At 39.4% G+C, this 15,301-nt stretch overlaps 1 protein-coding gene across 1 annotated transcript in view; it reads right to left on the bottom strand.

Annotated features, from left to right (window-relative positions):
- Positions 1-10,670, bottom strand: part of LOC122363059 (RNA polymerase II elongation factor ELL2) — a 33,062-nt gene extending 22,392 nt beyond the window's left edge. Inside the window, 2 exon segments of the mRNA XM_043264938.1 lie at positions 6,836-6,883; positions 10,512-10,670. Coding sequence (XP_043120873.1) covers positions 6,836-6,883; positions 10,512-10,649 — 186 coding nt within the window. The 5' untranslated portion in view covers positions 10,650-10,670.
- Between the last annotated feature and the right edge of the window lie 4,631 nt (positions 10,671-15,301).

The raw sequence follows: 15,301 nt of genomic DNA, 5'->3' as shown, positions 1-15,301 counted from the left end.
GGCGTCCACAGCCTCACTGGCCTCTGAGATTACAATAGTGGAACAGTTCTCTACGTTTTGATTGGTTGATGCCGCACATTTCAAAAATTCATACACAACGCCAGCTTTGAAAGGCTGAAGGCAGTCTTCTCACTCAGCATGTGTAGTATTCGTATTTTTATACACTTGCTAGAGAATTCAGGGAAAAAAAAATTCAGGGAGATCAGAAACTTTCAAAGAGCATTTCGCAATTAAGGATAGTATCAAGCCTGGACAGAGTTTACAAATTTGCACTTACAAGTCATTTCTGCAAATAATGTTTACAAAAGCAGGTTCTTTTTTTCCTGCCTCGGTGTAAAAAAAAAAAAAAAGAAAAAAGTTCTCTTTATATGAGCGTGTGGACTATGCATATATAAATTAAAAACACAATATTATTATATAAATATTTATATATAAAGATATATAAAATATTGTAATATAAAAATATAAATGTCATCTGAGATGAAGGTCCCTGTTATTTTGTTCTTTTTAATATTCCGTCGTCCTATACGAAAGCACACAAAATCTAACCTGATCTGAACTTTAGTCAGTGTGTAAACATGTTTTTTTTTAACGTGTGAAAACTTTGAATGAAATATCAGACTGTGTACAATGACCTTAAAGCAACATTTACAATGCGTTAAAATAAGTTCATGCATTAATGAACATTGCATTAATTAACATGATAATAACCAGATATAGAGTTGCAGTTAAGAAGGAAAAAAAAGGCAATTGCATTTTATTTATTTATTTATTTATTTTTTTTACTTTTTTTAAACTTGTCACACAAAAGGTCTTCATTAAAAAGCTTCAGGATAAAAACTGGTCAAAACAACTTTCTAGAAATACAGAATGTTTTCAAGCCAGTGTTTATTTACAAGACTGTTGCTCACTTCCCCAGGCAGTCACACTCTAGTCGGCCGGATGGCCATGACAGACAAGCTACACGAACAAAAACAAACCTGAAAGAAGTTTCCGTTTCTAAATACATCCACGTGACGGCTAGACGTGGCCATGAATGCTCTTCAAATAAGATTTAAACAACCCATGTGACGAAAAACTACTATAAACTATTGGAAGCAGTGCGTCCTGCTGGGCTGAGCCAGAGCCCCCTGCTGAAGGCACAGAATCAATGGATCTACTCATGTGACTGAAAAACGCCATAACCCATATCCCCGTCAACAACAACAGGATGCAAAAAAGCTTAAAGAAAAAAAAAACACTTAAAATCAAGAGAGACAATTATGTGAGATTTTAAACATCAAATAAAGAGTGTGTTAAGGATTCAAAGAAAGATGCTACACAAACAAAGTTTGAGAGGTGCGGCAATACACACAGAGCTTTCAGAAGTCGGTCCAGGCACGTTAGAAGTGTGAGTGTGCCCTGTGTGTGTGTGCATGAAAGGCCTGAAGTGTCTGTGATCTTCCCTTGCGATTCTTGGCTTCGTTCAGCCATTTAAAAGCTGCGAGATGTACAGTACAACATTTTTGGAAGAGTTTCATACACACGCCACGCGCTTTCCACATTAATGGCATTTTGTCTTCACAGGAAGATACTTTTGAAACCAAAAATACTTTACTTGGGGATCTTGGTATGCACAAAAATAAACCAAAATTGAGCACTCGCCGAGAAGAACGCTAAAATCGGGGACCATGTTTGCATTAAACTACTGTTTTTGCATTATGAAACAATTTTTTGTCCATTTCTGTATTTGTATATTTCCGGCATGCAGCGGAGGTCATTGCGCTAGTCTCTCGTTAAACCTGAACACGTCACAAAAGCATACAAGATGTGTAACATTTATGATTTGTTCCTCATATTTTTGTTTGGACAGCATAAAGAGATTAATCTTCAAAGCACAAATGAAGTCGATTTTAATGAAACCTAACAAAAGCATAACCATACTAGTTTGTTGAGCGAGTACAAACCTGACTGATTCTTGTAGATCAAACGTGCCTGTGTGACGTGAAAACAACTCTAATTGGTTCTCTCTTACCGTGCAATATAAAGAGATTGTGCCATCATATAAAATGATTGTTTTTCCTCAAAAGACGTTCGGATTCATTCAGATTATGTGCTTGAACTTTTAAAAAAAAGTGTCAACGTTTTGTTGAAATGGGGACACAGAAATCCCTGAGGTTCAAAATATCTTCATTTGTGTTCCAAATATCTTCAAAGTCTTACAGCTTTGGAATGCTGAGTTTTGTAAGAAAAAAAAAAAAAAAAAACTGACAAGACTGACAAGATACCAGGTTGCAGCATAAGCTCATCAGAAATACGTGCCTCTACCTACAAAAAAAAAAAAAAAAAAAAAAAAACGTACTTGCAGTTTCCAGTACAAATGACCACTAGAGGCAGTAAAGCGGTCAACTTTTATTTATTTTAACTCAAAGTATAATTTGCAGGTCAGCAGTAATTATATTATGAATTCAAACCAATTTTAACATTGGTTAACACCCAAATACTTCTGAACGTTTGTCACATAGCTTAGTTTTCTAGTAAGTTTTCTTAGTAACTCGCGCAATACAGCGCTGCACTCGTGATGCTGTGTGAATGTTGAACAGATCCCATCCATAACATTTCCAATCTGTAAATGGAAGTTAAAATAGCGCACCTGCATCAACAGATGTGTTTTTTACACTTTTGCACTATCGGGTAGGATCTGGTGTAGGGGGATAACCTTTAGCGACTCCACAGATATTTGAATTATATAGGCAGCAATACATGCCTATATCAATATAACAAACATGTGTCAGGGTCACGTATTGAACCCACGTTTTAGTGCCACTTCACTGGGTGCATCACTTTGAAACTGCCACGAAATATCTAGTAAGGTATGTAATTACGGTGATGCAGAAATGAATTTCGAATGAGCTTGGGTTGCAAGATATATATTGCAGCACGTAACCAGCCAACCTGCGACCGATTCCTTTCATGCACTTGCCAAAGCAACTTTTTACATTTGGCACGGAGCGAGTTTTGGATTAAGAGGGGAAAAAAAGGAAAAGAAAAAAGACATTAAAAAAGGTCCTCCCTGCTTTTGCAAGGACCTCGTCAAAGATGGCCTGGCAAGAGCGTGCAGAAAACGGCAAACAGCTCTGCCAGTCAAAACACTGGGCCCCAGACAAGACAGGCACTCGGGTCCCTGTGCACGTTGGCGAGCACGTCACATCTGGATGAAAGAATCGGCGTGTGCCCTTTCATTCACACGTGGGACAGCTCCCCCCACACAGCCTCTGCTGCAAGAGACTCTCGGCGTTCTACTCTCATTCCTCTTATTGTCATTCTAATTAGCTTTCATGAAGAAAAAAAGCCAAGCTTGCGCGCGCGCACACACACACAGAGAAGCCCTGACTTGGATAAGCACAGAAACTGTACACAGAAAGCATATATAAAATTCACTGGTCCCAAGCTAAATTTTAGTACGGCGCTGATCTCTCGTCCTTGGATACAGTGAGTACGCTACACCATTGAGGACCCTGTGAATACATACTAATGTCTTCTAATACACACTCTCTGAGACACCATCACGCTCTCACATACACACACTCCGAGGTGAGAGATGGAAAACTGGTGAATCCCGGTGAGAGAAAAGAGAGAGATCAGGTTGAGACGATCACAGTGATGACGAGAGGGACAGACGGGTGGGGGAAGCTAAACCTTCACGCACACTTACCATGAGAACATCTCCGAGAGAAATGTTTTACCCCCCCCCCACCTCTCAACACAAATTAATGCCACAGAACACACACACACACACACACGCTCGGAAAGCCTTTAAGGAAGGCATAAATACATGCTGCTATTGGACCGTCTCCTTATGTCTGTCCTAAACAGGTGTTTTTCAGTATAAAAAAAAACACAAACAAAGATTTGCGTTTTTGAAAAATACATAATTTCAAAGGATTATAAAAACTGATGAAATTTGTGATTTCTGAATCTAAATGAATTTTGGTTTAACTGATAAAACGGGATTATCACAAACATCAACAAGGACTAATTGAAGCGCTCACATGGCAGCTTTATATTTATCTTGTTTTGACACGGTCAGTTCTGGCTTTTAATGCATCAAATTGAATATGGTGGCATCCTTAATATGGTCTATTTGATATGCAAGAAAAATGGCTTTATTCGATGGTTACAGCGTACAGATTAGTGACAGCATAATTTTATACATGCACTGTTATCAACAGAGAAACCATAAGTGAGGGAGCATATTAAATAGAGAACGTATTATTTTGCACAACCATGTAGAAGTTTCCTCTTGAAAATGGCACAAAAGTTTTCCAAAAATACATCACACCAACATGAATACAAAAAAAAAACACATTTAAGAACTTGGCAAATGTGTTTTTAACTAGATGTTTCGAAAGCTTTCTCCTTTTCATCACAGGCATCCATCATTTTCAGACAAACTAATTTGTCACTGACCCATAAAAAGAATTATGAAAATTGTGCAATGCAACGATGCGGTGCACGTTTCTGCATAATAATATGCTCCCTCACTTATGCCCATGTTTTAGTTTCTTGATTAATATAAGATCATAAAAATGTATGTATAATACAAGCACATGAAAAAAAACCAGCTTGCCAAAACTGCAGGACACTGTCGTTATTCCTTCGTATTTTACTATGTGAGAACCATTTCGTTTATTAAGACAGACGTCTATATTTGTAGCCTCTGGATAACTAATTTTGTGCAGCAAAAATCCAATTACCAAAAGAAAATGAGACTGCATGATGTGAAATCCCAGTCTTTGAGAATCTGAACCCCAACATCCCTAGTGACGCCATCAAAGGCATTCACATTCCATAAATCCTCCAGGATTGGGGATCACTCCCTTCAATATGAAAGGAATTTTACTACTCTAAACATCTTTCCTTGTACTATTTCTCGCCAGTTGCATCATCCTCCTCCACAGATGGAGAGAATCGAGCAAATTAAAGCTCCCCATCTGTAAAAACCCAATGATGGCTAAATTATTTGTTAACTGCCACATGAGCGTGCATTATCAAGGCGCTGTCAGTTGGACAGTGTACCCAAAATGGAAAATTCTGTCATCATTTTACTCATCCTTGTTTCGTTCCAAATCTGCGCACATTTCTTTCTTCTGAGGGGCAACAAAAGAAGATATTTTGAAGAACACTGGTAACCGAACAATTTCATAGAAATCAATGAGACCCGAAAAAACATTTGGTTACCAACATTTTTGAAAACGGATCTGAATTCTTTTAAACTCCACAGCGGAAAGAAAGTGATACTGGGGTCGGAGCGACACGAGAATTAAATGATGACAACTTTTCATTTGATCTCTAAAACGGCAGCTGACTTTTCCACGTTGCACCTCAAAGATCTGGAGACAAGCCAGGACAAGGTTTATGGGAATTCCCTGGTATGGGGGAGCCCTCCTGCAGGTGGAAGAAAATTACCTGGATAAGTAGGACCAGAAATGGGAACTTGTATCTCCCAAGTGCTGTTCAAAGATATCCATCCGTTGTAAAACTATGATACCCCATTTTATATCAATCCTGACTGAAGTGAAAGCATCCCGAGGTTACGGCTAATAGAATGACTGATAACGTGGTTTCAGTAGCGTGGACTTAACATCACTCCCTACCCCCAGCTGTAATAGCTTAATTTGTCACCCTGACACACATACAAACACACATGTGCGCGCGCGCACACACACACACACTCGGCTCAAACACCTCATTAATGCCCAGCAGCCCATTATCTGAGGAGGAGGGGATGAACGCTTAAATTCAGTGCAGACAATTTGAATACGTAATGGGCTAAAGATATAATCACTAAATCTAATTCGACAATTAGAACGGATTCCAGTTTTACACACTTGACACAACTGCGCTACTCCAAACCGAAAAGGGAAAGAAACTTCATTAGATCAGATAATGCTTGACTACATGTGACAGCATTTTGCATACTATAATTGTGGAATTTGTGGGGGTCGAACGATGCTTTAGGAGACACGGCGGCCATGGTTATCCCCCTCCTTGTCGCAGGTCTTTCATGTCTGCACTGAGACAACAGGCATAGAGACACAAGAGGCTCCCTTGGGTTAACCAACACCCCCACCTCTTCCCAGAGCTCTTGACAAAGCCTTTCCAGTCGCCAGTCTGACCCAGTAACCTGGCGAGCAGCTCGGGGGTGTTGAGTAGCCTCTCCCGGGCTTCCGACCGCAAGCACAGTCTACCGTTTGTATCCGGAGCGAGTGCCTTTCCTGTCCCGCTTCTGGAGATGTTTTAGACGGGGCTGATTGTGGCAAGCAGGCGCTGATGGGGAGGTGTGCTACGGCTGAATGTGCTAATCCGGTTAGACACAGGCATCTTTCTTTACAGCCGTTTCGCTGGAATGCACCCCCTACCAAAAATCCACCTAGGTCGTACAGTGTGACCGCACGCCACTGCCAATTTAACTAGCTGCAAACAACAATACTCTCATAAAAAAAAAGCCAAACCGCTGGCCTGCGAATGTTACAAAACCCAGGAATCGCATCCAAACGATGACACTTTTCTTAATTTACGACTCACAATTGAGCTTATGAACATGAGCGCTGCTATAATTATATAAATGCTCCCAATCTAGTCGGGCAAGGCCCTAAGGGTGGCGTCACTGCAAGCTACAGTTCCTTCTCCATTTCAGGCGATGGTTTAGGAGCTCATGAAATATTGAGGGAGTATGCAGGCGGCTGAGGGGTGCCGTGAGTTTTTTTTGCTGCACGACTCCACAATCAGGTCTAATTAAAGCATTGCAATTTTTAGGCGTCAGGAGGGGTGAGGAAAAACACATTCATCTTACCCCCTGGTTCCCCTTGAAGCAAATTGCCGGCTGATTTGGTAAGGACCCCTGGGGACAGAAGAAAAAAGGTAGAAGAGGTTGGTTAGCATCTACATTTATTATATAAAGGATTAGAAACCAAAGATGACATCTTGGAAACTAATTATCTCTAGCTGATTTTGTAGGCTGGAACCCTCACAATGCAATTAGGTTTTTGACCCGAAACATTTTCTTTACTGCGAGAACCAAACGATGCTCGAAATGAAATGACTAGTTATTCATACAAGACGTGATCTTTTGCAGTAGTTACGTTACAATATACATTTATAATAATATTACACTTCAGCAGATCAATGAGAAGTTACTAATCAGATACTACATGGCTTAAGTTATGACTGTTTTATAAGTTCATGTTCCATCAAGTTCATGCAAATGAAAGACGTATACATATTTTGAATGCATTATGAGGTTTAACAAAAACCATGCAAATGTTTTGTACCAGCCTTACATTCAAGTAAAGCAAAACTAAAAAAAAATGACATTTTCAAGAAATGTTTTTGTCAGTAGTGCCCGCATCAACACAATTATCTTTCTTTGTATGGCTTGTACCACAAAGAAAGTAAGATATACAGGTTTGAAATGATGTGAGGGTTTTGTTTACCCACAATGCCAGCATTTCCACAAATTGTGTTTAGGTACTAACTTTAATGAAATATCATGCCTACCTATTAGCTTCCCTTCACAGTAATTACAGTCTCCTCTTACTCCTCTTACCCCTGTTGACAGAGGCACAGTTCTCTCCTGTATTAATTCATGCAGACTACGAGTGAGGGGGGTTGTTTCTAAGAGAATGAAAGGCTGGCTGTCACTGGCCTCTCGGCAGTGTCATGGTTCTGCTTGTGCGAGCCTAAAGATCAAGGCCGGGCTTTGCTAATCTGCACTGGAATGCGTCCGATTAATAAATCTCGACTTGAAAGACCTTACATGAGTCAATCAAATGTTATTGTGTAAGGCACGGATGAGTGTGAGGATGTTGAGTGTGTGAAGACTTGTAGAAGTGGGGGGTGGGACTGGGGCAAATATCATGGGAAAAGCTTTTAAGCCACTAAATGCTGAATTGAGTTCTTAGCACTAATTAGGACCAAAGGTAAGTTTTCTGAAGGTGCATCAGATGAAATCAAGCGAGCCTGGACATCATTTACCCTGTGGTGTTTGTCCACCACATAAAGTGCGTACGAATAGGCTTTTTATATAACTATCCCCCGCTCAGCTTTTAACACCAAGCTCGGTCCAACGTCCAGGAGCACTAAAGGCAGATATACAAAACAGCCATTCGCATCACTAATGTAAATTGCTGAGAAATAAAGATGGGGGAAAAAAAAACAGAGGCTTCCCCCAGCATAGCTCGAAACCATTAAGCAAGGTCAAAAGATAGCACTTATTATCTTCAAGGTACAGCTGGAGCTTTAGTCAACAAGCATGTTTATCTATTATGGATGTTACAGGGAGAGGCTGTCATGTCACTCTACACATACAGTGCAGCTCAAGTTGCTTATTAAAAAAATACAGGCTTATTGGTTCTGCGTTTGCTGTCATGCGGTCGGATTAGTGGCTAAACATTACTGAAGGGGGTGGTGGTGGTGCTGCAGTAGCTAACTTGAACTTTGTTTTTGTTTTGTTTATTTTTTATTCTGGTGCAGTGAAAGCTTCTAAGAACATAACGAGCATAGTTCAGAGGAGGACACCGAAGTATCTAATGACCTGACTTGACCGTGGTATTAATATGATGAATGATCTTTGTTATTGTTCTTTTCTTTCTTCTGACCTCACTTGTAATTAATAAACATGCTAACACGCAAAACAAAACACAGGTTTCATCATGTGTCAAACTGACCATAAACTGCCAATAACTGATTACTTCCCAACTATAACATTAAATTAATTTACATTTTATGCAATAATGTGTGTAAGTAGACTTGGGACTGAACATTGCAGAGTGTAACACAAATGAAAACACGGGAATTCATAGTAGAATTCATTTTGTATTTGAACGCATTTTTACCACAAGTGCACCATAATTTTAGACAATGACAGCTGTTTTAAAAACGCTCTGGCATATCAAATGGGGCAGTTATAAAAACTGACCAAAACCTTGAACAACATATGGACTACTTTTCACTCTTTCTACGAGGTCACATATGATTGACAATAGAACATTCATTATCGAGCTCCTGTTGCAAGCGCGAGGAAGTCTTCTCGTAATCTGATTGGGTCAAACGGCATTCTACGCCGCCCGACTGACCAATGAGCGATGACAACGGCACGGCGTCCAAGCGTTTAAAGGACCAACAACAATAAGGTAAAGCACGCCAACAAAAATACACCTTTATCGTCCAATCATCTACAAGAAGCGCTTGGGTTGAGATGAAGCTAACTGGCCGAGTGCCCCGTCCAGCTGGCGTAGCCTACACGTTTTTGATATTACTGGAATCTGTGCTGTCGAGCCGACGGTGACAATGAGAAGTGTATCGATTACTTAACTGCGTTTAACTTACAAAAAGACGGCTTACAAGGAATTACCTTTACGCGAGGCAAACGTAACATTTAAAGGGACAGCTCACCTAAAATAATTTCTGTTATCTCATGCGCATGCTGTTTCAAACCCGATTGGCTTTCTTTCTTTCTTTCACACAACACAAAAGGAAATGTTATTGACTGACAGCCTCAAGTCCCCGTTAACTTACACTGCATGTTTGTTTGGTTTTTTCATACAACGAAAGTGAATGGGGACTGAGGCTGTCATTCTATAGAACATCTTCCTTTTGTGTTCTGCGGAATAAACAACGCATTAGAGGTATTTAAAAACATAAATAACGATTTAAAAAATACCATTTGGATTTAACCATGTCGCGCAATTGACACAGGCCTATTTAAGTTAATCAATTGAAGAACTAATTATAAACTTAACCTTAAACACCACCTATAGAGACAATACGAGGTTGCATGCGCTTTTGTTTTTACGGATAGTTCACTAACCCGAAACGTTACTCTCGAATGAGTCAAATAAAACGTATGCTAGGAAAACGAAAGAGACGGGAATCTGAATGGCTATTTAAATTGCTAAATGCTACTCAAGGTTTATAGTTCATAAGATCGAGCTTGAGCCTTGAGCCCCTCTCAGACCGTAAGATCCCCGTGAGTGTTTCGAGTAAAAGAAACAATTCCCATCCTCGGTTTAAAATGATCATAGTTATAATAAGTAATGCAGTGTTTAGCATTGGGACAGTGTCATGTTACATTTCGTATCATTTGTCAGAAGGAATAAAGCGGCGACTTTGAATCTAAAGTGAAAAACGGGAGATTTCGTAAAGCCAATTCAAACTTGCTTAACGGAAAAAAATAACACGACTGGTATTTTCTTTTATTTCGCAGCGGCCTAAAAAAAACAAGCAAAACTAAATAAAACGAACTTTAACGAAACGGTAACAACTGGATGTGTCCGATTTCCTCCTCTCACTATCTGTCCCTGGTAAGACAGCATATGGCACTTAAAGCGACGGACTCCCCTTGAATAAATCACCACTTTACAAACAAGCAACGGGAGGAAATGTTTTGAAGTTCTGAGTTCTGAACTTTTCTATCTGCCCCACTGAGGTCAGTGGAGCAAATAATTACGAAATAAAACTAAATGCCTTACCTTGAGATTCTTATAAGCTTCCAGCGTCCGGATGGCCGTGTCTGTTAGCTTGACGTGAAAGATGGTTTTATTGGGAATGCTTTTATTAATCTTTCCACAGGAGAGTCCATACCGATGCTCCTGTCTCAACGCTGCCATGTCTGGAACTGAGGTGAACTGGCGACATTCTAGTCCAAGCGTCACTCTCCGCTGGGCGGGGTTACGAGAGCGCGTCGCGGGGACGTCATAGACGCGCTCGCGCGCGCGTACACGCGCACGTACGTGCAAACAATAATCATATGTATTTCAGAATTAGACATAGTAGTCCAACTCAGCTGACAGGGAATGTAAAAAAAGGTGAACATTTCTAGTTTTACTGGACAGCATGTACTTAGAATATTAAACGCGACTTTTTTGATAACCTTTAAACAACTTATGTTACAGAAAAACAAACAAATCTGTTTAGAATATTGCACAAGACACATCCCATTAGCTCTCAAGTCTCAAGTATGTGGTAGTAAATAAAGTAAAGATGAAATATTAATCCCTCTACATATATTTTTATAGAGCAGTATTTAGTATCTTGCATCTTTTTATGACACAATTCACCATGTTTCATTATTACAAATGAAATAATTACTCATGTACATTAAGTCCATGCACAACCTAATAATAAAATGTTTGAACAGTGGATGAAAATGTCTAGACATTTTTTTTCACCACTCAACCCTAGTTATTAACTGAACCACACTAACTTCCTAAATTCCTGTGAATGTACACAGTCTTATAAATATCTTACAATCTTGTAAATAAAATACAGTATATGAATATTACAGAATTAAATTATACCTGAGCACTGAAGTCATCCAAAAAAAATGTAAATTTTATGTATGAACAAAACTGAATATTAAATCGCCTCTTCCAACTGCAAATCTAAGAAAATATTCTCTTGAAACCAGTCAGTTGAAAAACAACAGTTATCAGTCAAAGATAAAACAAACAAATATGGGTATGTCTGAGAGAAATTCATTGCAGCGGCAAAAACAAATCTTGGGAATTACATGGTATTAAACAAATGTTCTGTGAACAAAATGATGAGGGAAAAGCTCAGACTGTCATTTTAAACTAGATTAAAATGTGCATACAGAAAAATGATTCACTTAATCTAGCCAGGCAATCATCTGCACCTTTTAAGCTTACAAACAGAAGAGGTGAAATGGACAGTGAGGGGAAAAATACAGAATTTAGGTTAATTGGAAAGACATAATCCCCAACAGACAAGGTGCTTGGGCCTTTGGATTAAGGAGCTCTCTCGTAGTCTCTAATGGAAACTCAACTTGCCATATGGCTGTCTGAGATACAGGGACATCTGAAGCCGGCTGGACAAACAATATATATTACCTCGGATTGTGGTTTATGAAAAAATGCAACTGACTCTGAATGCTGTGGCGTATTATTTCATGATTGCCATGTTATGTGAAAATTAAACATGAAGACGCATACAAGCACTTGGCAAACAGATCCATACAACAGCAATTGTCACCAGTATTTGGAATGGATCTAAGTAGAGATTAAAGTACATGAGATTCACTGGTGTCGGGTTGCAATTTAAATAAGATAAGCAACTTGCAAGGGAAAAATGGTCAACACATTGTAAATCCAGGATAATGAAAAATATTATAGATTACGATACATATGATTTTTCATTCATCGGGACTTGATTTGTGATGATTTAGTTCTCTGAAACCTCCCTTCATTTCCACCTACTTTAAAAATGAGTCGTTGGTTTTTAAGTAAAAAAAAAAAACAAAAGACTAATGTCTACAAATGCCAAATGTAAGCATTTATTAATCAATTTCATTGTCATTTTTTTCAGTACGTCATGAGCTTAGTGACTATTCACAAATAGAATATATTACAGCTGCTCAAGAGCCATTATAAGGCACAGGTTAAATAAGAAAGCAGTCCTGTGGCCTTTTTGCTAATCTTACTCATGCCATAAACAGTGCCAACAGCCTCTAGAGAAGGCAGAAAGCAAGTATAACTCTCTAGTGTGTTTCATCTGTAGAGACAAAACCAAGATCAACATTCCCAAAGCTGCATATAAAGTCACATCCATGTATTTATACTGAATATTCAGGTTTCCGTTTAATGCACTAATGACATAATGCTAAATGGGACAATTATTTTATGTTTATATTTCACTCAATAAACTACCATATTTTCACATTTAATTTGAAAGACAAGTAGGCTAAATGCTATCATTGCCAGTCAAGTGTAAGTGATTGATTGTTGTTTTTAATATGTATTTGAGCGTGTTTTGTGGATTCAATAAGTGTAAAACAATCAAGTAACAACATTTAAAGGCTTGTCTTGTCTTGAAATTGTGCATGGCTCATTGATGTTCCGTCTTCACTTGGCATGTTGCAAACCTGGAAAAACCTGTTCAGAGTGTGTTATCTACGGTCAATGCCCGTTCTCTTCATGGCAAAGGTTTTTCCTCTGCACTTTTGATCAGTAGCTAGACAAATATCTGTTTACATTTAGTTCTGCCAATATAATTAAAATGGGATTAGAATACACACCAAATTTTGGGTTGAGTAAGATGGATCACGTTACACTGAAGACTGAAAATACAACATGGACATGACAGGAATAAGTTACATACTAAAATATACTAAAATAATAGTAATAATGAAAAACAGCCATAATATATAACAATAATAGTATGCTGTATTTCAAATAAAAAAAATGTAGCCTTAGGGAGCACAATACAAATCTAAACGTTTAAACGGTACTGTATATTGCAACATTATTTAGATTTATACAGTATTTATTGAGAAATATGTCTACATTATAAACAAAAAAAACAGCCAGTCCCTGAAGTATTCTTATTGGTGGATGCATTCATGGAAACTGCATTATGGGACGACGTGATGAAGTCATTAAGAAGCTTACAGACGTTGGGGCAGATTAGATTTTGCTCTTCTAATCCAACAGATTATCACTGCACACAACTCTACTGACCAGTAGGGCTTTACATTTCAACACAGTTTTCATGCATTGATCATTTTCCGCGTTCTTTACTGCAAAACATTTCAACGAGGACCCTTTCACAAAATCTGTAGGACGTGGACTGACCGCGGATGGGATTTACGTCATGTGGCGATGCATTTCCATGATAATTCCAATAGAGTCCATGTGGATGCCGCGCTTTAGATAATACTACAAGCTGTCACTAATGGATACAGGTGCTCATCGGTTTGGCAGTTGAGCAGCAGCGACATCAATTTCTACAAACCTATTGTGCGCTGTGAAGACATTCAGCACTTTTAAGAAGAGATAAATGGTATCCTTAGCACCGTGTGGGGATATGGAACCAGAGGCTGAAGAAGCAGAGGAGACAACGTTGGAGTCAGAGATGTTTGTAAAAACAGTTCGTGACAAACAGGAGGCAAAGAGTGATGAAGCTATTTTGCAGCCTTGGCAGGTGTTTGAAGAACCAATCATGGAGCTGCAGAGAATGAATATCACAGAAAAGGAGGGTGGGAAGAAAGCAGTAGAAGACAACAAGAATGAAGACGGAAATGACACGAAAGATGAAATGGATAATAAAGTGGCTGAAGAGATGAAGTGTGCTGAAAACCTAAGCAAAATACCTACAGATGCTAATGACTCAAGTGGCGACCCAACCAATGAGCCCATCTCCTCAAATTCTCACAACAGGCCACCCAAGACCAATGAATCAGACATAGAGGACCACAGAAAGCTGACAAAGACACCCAGCTTTGGGAAAACAGTCCGTTTTATGGAAATTGAAGCAGTGGAGGAAAGGGACAGCACAGTGGACACTCTTTTTCCAGATTTTGAGATAGAAGAGTGGACCACCACCAGCTTTGAGGAGCTGTTTCTGGCAGATGACTGGAAGGACATTACAGGTAAGATGTCCATGGTAACGTATTTGCTCCGAGTTCTAAAAGGTCCTTACATGGATGCCATAGATGTTAAACATTTTGGCCTCAAAAAGGAATCTTTCTGTGTGCGCACATTTACTGTTGTTTGGCAAGTTCACACAATTGGGAATTTCATGAGGACAAAAGATTTCCCAATACAGATTTAGAAAAGGGTCCACGATTGCCACAGGGATCCACCATGATGACCAACAGAAGTAAGAATGTCATATAGTTTTGGAATGACACGAGGGTGAGCAAATGAAAGAAACTTCATTTCGGGGGGGAACAATCCCTTTAACTTGTGTAACCAGAAAGACATTTTTGGTCAACCAGCTTCAATATCACCACATCCCCAAGTTTGATATTATTGCTTTAGGGTCTTGTTGATCTCTTTCCCCTTTCCCTGTTTTCACTCCACTATCCCAACCGCCTGTAGATGACCGTCTGCTAAGGAAGAAGGTGTTACAGGCCAGTCCCGAGAATGTCCTGACCCCGGCTTGGGGTCAAGAGGTCACACTGAAAATGCAGGGTGTTCTGGAGGATAGGACAGTGGTGGAGAAAGACTGCAAGCTGGTCTTCATTATCGGAGAGGGAGATGTCAACCAGGTGAGAAACACTGACAGGCAGAGGAGGGGTAGCCACACATACGCACACACACTCACAAGAAGCCTTGGAACACCTGCCTGCATCTTGTCTATCACCTCGCACCTGCTGCCTGCCGAGTTTTCCATAGGGATTAACCTGTGTTTTCACATGTTGAGTTCTGTATGTGTTTACCCAAGGCTGGGAAGAAGTCACCTCCTTGCTGATTCACTTTTCTGTGAAAAGTTAGTAAGGTCAATCTTGTTTGCCGACTTG

Source organism: Puntigrus tetrazona, chromosome 18 (genome assembly GCF_018831695.1).
Source record: "Puntigrus tetrazona isolate hp1 chromosome 18, ASM1883169v1, whole genome shotgun sequence".
NCBI classification, from domain to species: Eukaryota; Metazoa; Chordata; class Actinopteri; order Cypriniformes; family Cyprinidae; genus Puntigrus; species Puntigrus tetrazona.
Note: the sequence above shows the minus strand (reverse complement) of the source record. Positions and strands in the feature narration are given on the sequence as shown.